The sequence below is a fragment of the Canis lupus genome, chromosome X, assembly GCF_011100685.1.
Source record: "Canis lupus familiaris isolate Mischka breed German Shepherd chromosome X, alternate assembly UU_Cfam_GSD_1.0, whole genome shotgun sequence".
Classification (NCBI taxonomy): Eukaryota; Metazoa; Chordata; class Mammalia; order Carnivora; family Canidae; genus Canis; species Canis lupus.
The window spans coordinates 58,602,567-58,613,779 of record NC_049260.1 but is presented as its reverse complement, the minus strand read 5'-3'; the positions used below and the strand labels follow the sequence as shown (position 1 = coordinate 58,613,779).

The following is an 11,213-nucleotide window of genomic DNA, read 5'->3' as shown; positions in this document are numbered from 1 at the left end:
CAGAGGGAAAATGGAGTGAAGCGTTGCACTGAGTTGGGGGCTGTAAGAGAAAAGTGGAATGCTTGGACAAGATAGGGTTGGCAGATTTAGCAAATGCAGTATTTGAGACATAATTATACTAAAAAAGTGACTCGTTTATCTCAAGTTCAAATTTAACTGTGAATCCTGAATTTTATGTGGCAAATCTAGGAAAAGAGAGAAAGACACCGTTATTCTGATATTACCGGTTGTGTAAAACACTAAGGACAGGCTCAGGAAGATAAAAGCGGTTGAGCACAAGCATCTGACTCTTCACGGAGAAGCTATTTCCGGTCTTCGGCCGTGAGGAAGATAAGGGGGAGGGGAGAGAAGATTACTGGTGCTGAGTTGGTCCGCTAAAGTCCCACAATCCTCTGCTCTTGGTGTCCTTTTCCTCGCTTAAGATGGCGCTGCTCGCGATACGTTCTTCACGTTGGGTAGCTGCAGCGGCTTCTTTGGAAAAGCGCCGGCTTGTCGTGTTTCTGATCCGGCCTCTAGGTTTTGTCCGTGGCGCTGGTACTCAATGGAGATCACGTCAGCTCCGCGCCTCGGGAACCGCTCGAATTTCCCAGGTGAGTTGCCATTCACATGGTTGAGTAAGGTGAAGGACAAAGGGACCTATAGCGAAAAGTTTGCCCTTCTCTCCTTGGGTCAGAGAGAGCACCAGTCAGACAGGTTGTCAGGGCTAACTCACATCAGTAAATGAAGGAAATTGGGGTTAGTAATTGAAAGAATGAAAAAAAAAATCTTAGTGGCATTATAGCACGGGACGGAGGGTTCCGGGCAGAGGGCACCTGGAATGCTAGTGACTCTCACAGGATTTACGTGTTGTTGTTGTTGGTTTTTCCTGAAATTAAGGGGCGGGTTAGACAGAATTCCCAGATTGGTTATCCTTCTAAATGTAAGGAAAACAGGGCAACTTTCCAAAGTTAAGTGGAATGTGGGATCAGTATGTCCATGGTTCAGATTTTACTCAGTTGGAAGTAATAATTGGGGTAATTGCTGTAAGATGACAGCAAAGCTACCTGTAAACAAGAGGCAAATTTGAGTTGGCGCTAGTTAACTCTGCTGACCGTGCTTCTTGATAGGCCAAAACCATAACAATCTTTCTCTCCAATACATTGGCCGTCCAAAATTCGTATGTAAACACGATTGTCCTGTGATCTGAAAATTGTGTTCTTCTGTGCATACAGGTCACTTTGGAAACCATAAAGCTAGTTATCTTTAATGTAGTTTTTGTTATCGAGCCTCTTAATATTTTTGTCCATTTATGTTATACTTGACAACTTTGAAAAATTATTTGTACTTGTACTTTAGTATATCTTCTTATAAACTCTTGCCAAAAGTTTAATTGCCACCACTTGTTCATCAGTATTATTGAAGCATTGTCAGCTTTGTATGAGGAGCACCCTCATAAATTTCAATTCTGTGTGAATACATGTTTAACATCTACTGTAATCATAGGGCTATGCTCAATAATGGGGGTACTAGGAGAAACATACATTAATGTCTTCAAGATTGATCAATTTAGTTAAGGAGATTAGATCTGTGCATTACAAGAATAACTAAAAACAATGTAGGTTATATATCAAATAGTGTAAAAAGGGCAGTAAGCATCTAGAGGAAATGGTGAAAATTAAGGATTAGATTACAGAGAGAATTTCATGCTATTGAAGAACTGGGGAGAACATTTTAAACAGGGCAAATATGGAATGACACTAGGCATGTGGAATGCTGGAGAAATTATATCCATTTGTTCATCCAATAATTACTGAATGCTTTTACAGCAGTGAATAGAATAAAATATAGCTTGTCCTTAAGAGTTCATAATCTAGTAAGGGAAAAAGGTAAACAGGCAATTATAACACAGTAGTGCAATGATGGGGAGGGTACAAAGTACTGGAAGAGTATACTTGAAAAGCTTCAAGTCTAATTTTGAAGTGGGAAAAATGCTTTGAGTATCTATGGAAGCCAAGACCTTAAAAATTAAGTGCATTAGCTAGCTAAAGAGGGAATAGTGTGTGCAGAGGCCCACAGCTAAGAGAGAACATGGACCTTTTGTAGAACTACACGTAGTTTAGGTTACTGAGGAGTTTAAGATAGAATTGGCAGATGAGGCTAGGGAAACATCCAGATTATTTTCTTAAGGTTTTAAGAACACTTTATAGTTGAAAGTTTGTAAAACATGATTTCTTGGGAACCCTTCTTGTTCCATAGCCCTCTAAAAATGTCTGGTGAAGTTAAGATAAAATTTGTAGGACTTTGTCAGGCTGGGAGGATGGGGGTGGGGGAGAAGAAGTCATTGGTAGTTTCAGAGGATGTGATGGAAATAAAAATTAGCTTTCTCTGTTTTCATGAACACTATCCCCACAGCTTTCAGTTATAAGGCTTTTAAAGTTTTTTTTTTTTAATTTTTATTTATTTATGATAGTCACACACAGAGAGAGAGAGGCAGAGACACAGGCAGAGGGAGAAGCAGGCTCCATGCACCGGGAACCCGACGTGGGATTCGATCCCGGGTCTCCAGGATCGCGCCCCGGCCAAAGGCAGGCGCCAAACCGCTGCACCACCCAGGGATCCCCAGTTATAAGGCTTTTAGTAGAACCTGATATAACCTGAGCCACCTTCAAATAGTGATTTGTGATTAAGATCACAAAATAGAGGGGGCGCCTGGGTGGCTCAGTCAGTTAAGTATCTGACTTCAACCCAGGTCATGATCTCAGCGTTCTGAGATTGAGCCCCTGCTCCTTGCTCAGCCAAGTGCCTGCTTCTCCCTCTCCCTCTGCCTCCTCCCCTCAGTTTATGCTCTGTCTCTGTCTCTTTTTCTCTCTCTCAAATAGATAAATAAAGATTACAAAGTAGGGGCTCCTGGGTGGTGGTTGAGCATTTTGGTTTCAGCTCAGGTCATGATTTCAGGGTTGAGATTGAGGTCTGCATTGGGCTTTGTGTGGAGTCTGCTTAGGTTGCTCTCTCTCCCTCTGTGCCTCCCCCCCCCCTTCAAATAAATAAATAAATAGATAAATAAATAAATAAATATTTTTAAAAAGATCATAAAAGAGAATTACTACATGATTTTAGGACAGTCATTAGTGTATAGCATAATATTTTAGAGCTGAAAAGAACACTAAGGTACAGTGTTATCAAATCATGTTCATAGATTGGATCAGCACTTTTTTATATGAAATTCAGTAGAATAAGAAAGTATCAGTGCTTTCTACGTATGAATGGGAGTATTGTTTTATGTAGTGTTGTTTTATGTGTATATATAGACTCCCACATGTATGTGATTGCACACAGAAATGTGTTTTTCAGACAGGATTATACCCTAGAACTGTGCTGTGCAATACGGTAGTCACTAGCTTCATGTGGCTGTGGCTGTTTAAATTAAATTAAAAATGTAATTCCTTGATTGCATTAGCCGCATTTCAAGGGCTAAAAAGGCACATAGGTATGGAACATTTCCATCATTGCAGAAAGTTCTTTTCAAATGGTGCTGCTTTAGAGAAGATGATATCCAGCCTTCTAATTTTAGAGATGAGGTAACTAAATCCTAGTATAGATAAATGACCATTTATCTTTAAGGCCATTCTTTCGTTGATTGTCTTCTGTGTGTCAGGTATTTATATAAAGGCAAAGAAGATTCTGGCAGACATTAAGCATACAATAAATGTTGAATTGTAAAGATACGTCTAGTAGAGCACTGTTTGTAGAGAGGAAACACCTTAAACATAAAAGTTTTTATTAAAATTGTTAGTATTAGTATGGTAAGATTTAAATTGTAATGATTTATTATACAGTTGCCTCTCTGCTACATTAGTTAATATTAAAAAGAGGAATTTTGAGTGATACAATTTTTTCATCAATAATTATTTGGTAGACCTTTTACATAAATGGAATCATATGTCTTTTGAGACTGGCTTCTTTCACTTAGTATTATGTTTTCAAGACACATCCATGTTATGGTATGTATTAAGTATTTCATTTGTTTTTATGCCAAATAATATTCAATGTGGATATGCAATGTTGCCTTTGTGCATTCATCAGTTGGTGGATATTCAGTTTTTTCCCCCCATTTTTTGACTGTTATGAATAATGTTGCTGTCAATATTCATGTATAAGTTGTGTTTTCATTTCTCTTGGGTGTGTATCTAGGGGTAGAATTGCTGGTAACATATGATAACTCTATGTTTGATTCTGTAAGGGAACTGCTAGACTGATTTTCAAAGGACTGCACCATTTCACATTACCAGCAGAAGTACATGAGGGTTCCGGTTGCTCCATATCCTAACCACTTGTTATCCTAGCGAGTGTGAAGTGTTTTCTCATTGTGGTTTTGCTTTGTATTTCCCCGGTGACAAAAGACACTGAACATCTATCCATGTGCTTATTGGCCATTTAAATGTCTTTTTTTGAGGAATGTCTTGTCAGGTCTTTTGCCCATGTTTTAATTGGGTAACTAGTCTTTTTATTATTGAGATATCAGAGTTCTTTAGATATTATAGATCCAAGTCCTTTATCAGATATATGATTTGCAAATATTTTCTCCCATTTTGTGCATTATCTTTTGACTTTCTTGATAACGTCTTTTGAAGCACAAAAGCTTTTCATTTTGATAAAGTCAAATTTATCTATGTTTTCTTTTATTGGTCATACTTTTTGTGTTATAGCTAAGAATCCATTGCCAAATCTGAGATCTTAAAGATTTACCATGTTTTTGTCTAAGAATTTTATAATGTAATCATAGTGAGATAGAAACATTACTCTTGTGTAATTCTACTTCCATTTCCCCACTTTATTGTTTTAATATATATTACGTTTATAAATGTTAGAATCCTAACAATTCATTGTCATAATTATTACTTTATATAATTTATGACTTTAAAAGAAGCTGAGAGAAGATAGGAAGGCAAGTAAATACTATAATAATAATACTAGCCTTTGTATTTATCATTTCTGATTCTCTTTTATTTCTTCTCTTGTGTTTGATCTACCATCTGGAGTCATTTCCTTATCCCACTCTAGCTGTGCTCCCACCCATCTCCTTTGTGGTAGTATTGGCAAATATATTGCATCTATATATGTTGTAGGCTCAACAATTAATTTTATCCATATTATTTTATACAGTTGCTTTTTAAATTGGTTCAAAATGGAAGTAAAAAAGTGCATTTATGCATTCTGGTGCTCTTTGGTGTGTGTGTGTGTGTGTGTGTGTGTGTGTGTTTGTGTTTGGATTAAAGTTTGGGGTCACTTGTTTTCAGCTTAAAGAGCTTCCTTTAGTATTTCTTGTAAGGTGGTTCCATTACTAACACATTTTCCCGGTTTTGTTTAAATGGGAATGTCTTTATTTTGTCTTCATTTTTGAACAGTACGTTTTCTGGATATAGGATTTTTGCTTGACATTTTTTTTTTGAGTGCTTTGAATGTTATCCTACTACCTTCTAGCCTATGTATTAGTTTTGCTGAATCAGCTGTTAATCTTATTGGGGTCCCCTTGTTATTGAGGAGTCTTTTTTTTCCTCTTGCTACTTTCAAGATGTTCCCTTTGTTGTGGCTTTTAATGTTTTTACTATAATGTGTCTGTGGGTCTCTTATTATGTTTCCTCCTTAGAGTTTGTTGCACTTCCTGGATCTGTAAATTACATAATTACATTTTAATAAGTAAGTTCTTTTTAATAAGCTTTGGCAGTTTTCAGCCATTTTCTCATTTTTTCATTGAATAGTTTTTCTTTCCCTTTATCTTTCTCCTTTCTGTTATATTCATTATGCGTATGTTGGTGTGCTTAATAATGTCCTACATTTCTCTGAAGCTCTGTTTATTTTTCTTCACTCTTTTTATCTTTATTTTTCATATTGCATAATCCCTATTGTCCTACCTTCAAGTTCATTAATTTTATTGCCAATTCATATCTGCTGCCAATCCCCTCTAGTGAATTTTTATTTTTTTATTTTTATTTTTTTATTTTTATTTTTTCCCTCTAGTGAATTTTTAAATTTAGTTACTGTAATTCTCAACTCTAGAGTTTCCATTTAGTTCTTTTTAAATAATTCCTATCTGTATATTGATATTCCCCTTGTAATGTTACCTTGTCATCACACCTTCCTTTATTTCTTTAACATGATTTCCTTTAGTCTTTGGACATATTTATAATGACTATTTTGAGGGCTTTTTCTTTTCAATCTGACATTTGGTCAAAACCACAGACAGTTTCTCTTGCCTACTTTTCCCCAGTGTATAGATTATACTTTCCTGTTTCTTTTCATGTCTTGCAATTTTTTGGAAACTGGACATTTTAAATAATGTAGTAATTCTGGGTACTCCTCCCCTCCTTCCCAGGCCTTGTTATTGTTACTTACTTGCTTATTTGCTTAATGATTGGCTGGATTATTTTAGTGCTGTTTTTCTCCATCCTCCTCCCTGCTTCCCACTCCACAGTGTTAAAGCCTCTGACATTGCTCCTTAAGGGGCATAGGCTTGGGTATGTCCACAGTTAACCTGGGATGACTGTGGTTTTGGTGGGGATTCCTCTCTTTCCGTTATTTTCTTTAATTGCAGGCAGATTGCCCTGCTGTTTTCAACAGTGCCCTGGGGCAGAAATTGTTCCACAGACTAAAGAAATCAAATACCAATTTGATTTTCCTTTGAAGTGATAGTTCCTAAGGTCAGTGTTTGAGATTTGTTCTGACCCCAGGCAGGCTCCTCCCAGCTGTCTCTCTTGATTTTCTGCTTCTATGGGGTCACCCAGCCAACCTACAGTTTAGCTTCTATGTCCAGTGAGTCCATCAGTTTTCTCCCACTTGGCCTTTCACCAAAACCTCCACTGTTTTTGAGAGCAACCTGAGGCTAGAATTTCTCCACATCAAGTTGTAAGTGAAGTCAATTCCTGTGGAAAGAGATTAGGAGCTCTGTTTTAGGGCCTTCTCCTCCCAGGCAAAAATCTGCCAGCCACAGTTCTGAAGCTGGGGCTGGGGACAATGGTGGCTTTTCTCTGAGTGATAGCCCCACTTTAAGTGTTGAGTGCTAGGGCGGAGTAAGAGGAGTTCTTTTTGGCATACCTCTCCTGGTAAGGAACCAGCCTCTTAAGGGTCAGGGTGATTGGGCCTTCAACAATCAAATATTCTCAGTGGTACCATACACAGGGTACAGCCTCTGTCCCTTCTGTGGGGCTGTGTGGAAGAAGGGAGCCCCTACTTCTTGACCACCTTAGCCCAGAACTTAATTTCAGCAATAGGTCATTGGGGGAAAGATGAGAGAAATGCTGAAGTCCTGTCTTTCCCAGAAAGCTAGTTTTCTGACTAGGAGCTCATTAAAAGAAGGGGATGGGGAATGTACTGTGCTCTTGGCTGTACCAGTCTCAAGTGAATTTCCATATTGCCAAACTGGGAGTTGGGAGGCAGGGAGTATGTTCAAACACCACAGACTTGCTATTCTTACTATTCTTACTGAGCTCTAGTAGCTTTTCTTGAGTAAATGTTATTTCATTTGCTATATGCCCTACGACCATTTCTAGGTACTTTAAATGGTTGTCCTTTTATAACTTTTACCAGTTTTGCTAGGGAGTGTGTCCAAGGAGATCCTTATGTTGACAAGCCAGAAGTGGAACTCTCTTGTTTTTTGACTGGCTCATGTTCTTTGGTTTATACTGCATGCAGCAAAACGGTCTATCCTTTCTGTCGTTTGTAGAAGATATTCCCATTGAGGTCTGGCACACCTTATACTTTAGTTTATTTACATTGTATATTCTTTTTTTTTTAAATTTTTATTTATTTATGATAGTCACAGAGAGAGAGAGAGGCAGAGACACAGGCAGAGGGAGAAGCAGGCTCCATGCACCGGGAGCCCGACGTGGGATTCGATCCCGGGTCTCCAGGATCGCGCCCTGGGCCAAAGGCAGGCGCCAAACCGCTGCGCCACCCAGGGATCCCCTACATTGTATATTCTATTTAGTCATTCTCTTGGATAGATACTGTTTTGTTTTCATTTGTTGGTTCACATTTCATTTGTTTTCATCATGGACAAAGATGAGAGCTTTAATATCTCCCAGTGGTAAGTTCCTCCTTCCTGCACTCCCACTGCTGACTGGCTGCTGCTAAGAGACTTTACTTCTGGCCTTCATATTAACTGAAGTAGAATATAGTAACACTAGTGAACTAATCCTCTTACTTTGCTTTTTAGGGATCCTAGTTTTAAGATTTGGGTTTTATATTATAAGATGCATATCAGGAAATGACAGAGATTACTGAGAAGACATAAAGAGTAATAAGAAAATTAAAAACAGCTTAAGAGGAAAAAATTAAGGGTGTTTTTAAGTAAATTTTGTATGGAACTTAAAGAACATGGGAGGTGATTCAGTAACATTTAAAATAACTGAAGGAAAAAAAAATAAAATAACTGAAGGGCAAATTTTTTTTTTTTTAAGTTAAAAGCTATCCTCCTAGTAGTTCAGTGATACCTGAACTTACCTGGAACATTAGTTTACAAAAAGAGACATAGTCTTCAGTTGTAGGAAGAGGGATTTAATGTGCATATAAAAAAGAATTTCTTGGGATGCCTGGGTGGCTCAGCGGTTGAGTGGCTGCCTTTGGCTCAGGGCGTGATCCCGGAGTCCTGGGATCAAGTCTCACATCAGGCTCTCTGCATGGAGCCTGCTTCTCCCTCGCCTGTGTCTCTGCTTCTCTCCCTCTGTGTCTTTCATAAATAAATAAAATCTTTTAAAGAAATAAAAAAAAATTTCTTAGTCTTTTTATTGGGTGAGCAAGAAAGACCTTTTAAATGACCTAAGGGGAATAATAAATAATCATTAATTATAATTTAAATAGATATCTTTTTGAAGATAGAACTGACTTAAATTTGTATCATTCAGGATAAAACTAACTTTAAAAGAGGTGATTTGGCAGACAGAGAATTGGTAAACAGAAGAGTTGGGTTCTAGTCCTGGCTTTGGTGTTAGGAGGCACTAGGACAAATCATTAAACAATAATTTACAATCATTAGAAGAATATAAGTTACTAAAAAGCTGTGGGTTAGTGTTGAGAAAAGCAAGACATACTGTACCAATTCAGTTCTTCATATGAAAGAGTGACAGAGTACTTAGAAGCATAATCTTTTTTAAAAAATTTATTTATTTATGATAGAGAGAGAGAGAGGCAGAGACACAGGCAGAGGGAGAAGCAGGCTCCATGCACCGGGAGCCCGATGTGGGATTCGATCCCGGGTCTCTAGGATCGCGCCCTGGGCCAAAGGCAGGCGCCAAACCGCTGCGCCACCCAGGGATCCCATTAGAAGCATAATCTATCTTGATTTCAGTAAGGCTTTCAGTTATTGTACCCTGTATCATTCTCACCCAATAAGCCAGGAAGGAATGGTATTGCATACTCTTAAGGGATCTGGAGGTAGTAGTGTAATAGTAAGTAAATCTTACTGGAGAAAATACAGATAATTTGAAGGATTTTGATTTATAAATATTAAAGAGGATAAACAACTGGTATACATAGGACATAACATGATGTAGTGGAATGAGCATTTTCACCAAGCTACCTGACTGCCTGAGCTCTATTTCTACTTTTGATTATCTTGGACAGATCACTTGTTCCTTTGGACTTTGGTGTCTCTAAAATAAGATTCAACTACTTGATCTCTAAAGTTTCTTACATTTCTGTAGTTTCCTGACTCTGATCTTTTGGGACTTGTGCTTTGTATAAACAGAACCTCTACTTTGTGAGCCTAGTTTATTGCTGTTAGTAGTTTTCCAGGAGCAACATAGGCCACATTTAAATTTATGCAAGTTTTTAATGGGGCAAATTTATATTGTTCTGCCTCTTATAGCACTTGTTGACCTAAAAATAGGAGTAGAAAAAATGAGATTAATAATGAGTCTAGTATTTGCTAGTGTTGGGGAGATGGAATTAGAGTGGGGGAAGAGTAAGCTAATTTCTAAAATTATCTATGAAGGTAGAAATAGGTTCTAAGGAGATGGTGGAGAGTGGCAGCAGTGCTGTAAATGTTGTAAATAAAGATGAAGCTTACCTGGGCTATAAATGATAAAGAATGGAAATATAAATGTCTTAGTCTGAAGTGGCACTGGCAATTGAGAAGAGGAATTCAGAGGACCTCTCATTTGAAAATAGTCCAATAAATAACATTTTTTAAGCCATTGACGTAGTTATTAGAATAGGTTATTGAAATTAAAAGGAGAGGGAAGAACAGTTATTATTTCTAAATTTTCTTTCAGAATACTAGGCCCTTCAAGAATCTGATAAAGCAATACACTATTAAAAAGAAAGAATCTGGAAAAAAAAAGAATCTGATAAAAGTCCTGAAACTTCTCCCTAGGAAAATTTGCATACAATTTTGGGGGGAGGGATCAGAATATTGCAGGCTGGAGAGTCTCTAGTGGAGTTCCTGAGTAGCCAGTGGCAGAATAAAGAATACTTGACACTGGGCGGGGTGGGGGAGTGGGGGGTGTAGAAGTGGAACGGAAACTTATTTTGCTTGTATCAAAATTTTGATTAAATGGAAAATACATTGTAATACATTGATACTCTGTTCATCTGAAAGTTTTTGGTTTTTCAAATAGGAGTGTGTTCCTTCCCATATTGTAAGATAGAGTTAAAAATAGAGGCAAAATTGCCTGTTCTGTATATGATGCTTATGATTTTCTCTCCCTATTAATATATTTTCTCTTTTTAATTGTACAAAACTGCATCTAATAAAAGCGTGAGAAAAATAACCCACAGTCTTACCTCTTAAGTAATTTTCCATTTTCCCTTTGAATTCTAGTTATATGTACATACTTTTTACCGTGCTGAAATATTTTTAAATTGTTTCTTTTTACTTATAAGCATTATTTTTCTTGGTGCTTAGTCTTTACCAAAATTAGGTCTTTTAATTATATAATATTTTAGTAATTTTAATAGGTGTATATTTAACTGCAAAAGGTGACGTTTTTGTTGTTTCGTTTTTTTCCTTCCTTTTCTAGGATTTGTCTTCCTAAAGTTCTCATTTATGCTTTCAGCACCCTTGCAGAGTTTGTTACTAGTGAGTAAATATACTTTTCAGGTCTTTTATATTATTATGTCATTTGATCTTCACACTAACTCTGAGGTAGGTGAACATTTCATTGTCGTAACAATGACCTATCCTGTCTTTTTCATTCTCCCAACTTCTTTAGTTTTAGGCCCTTATAACTTTATGCATG

The 11,213-nt window shown here is 37.3% G+C and overlaps 1 protein-coding gene across 3 annotated transcripts in view; it reads left to right on the top strand.

Annotated features, from left to right (window-relative positions):
* Positions 1 to 382: 382 nt before the first annotated feature.
* The window catches only part of ABCB7 (ATP binding cassette subfamily B member 7), a 164,542-nt gene continuing 153,711 nt past the window's right edge, over positions 383 to 11,213 (top strand). The window contains exons 1-2 of one of the 3 annotated variants that reach the window (XM_038587745.1): positions 395 to 590; positions 10,995 to 11,053. In XM_038587745.1, the coding sequence (XP_038443673.1) occupies positions 542 to 590; positions 10,995 to 11,053 (108 nt within the window). In that variant the 5' untranslated portion in view covers positions 395 to 541. Of the gene's footprint in view, positions 591 to 10,994; positions 11,054 to 11,213 lie in introns of all 3 variants that reach the window. The other 2 variants (XM_038587746.1, XM_038587744.1) reach the window with 2 other exon arrangements.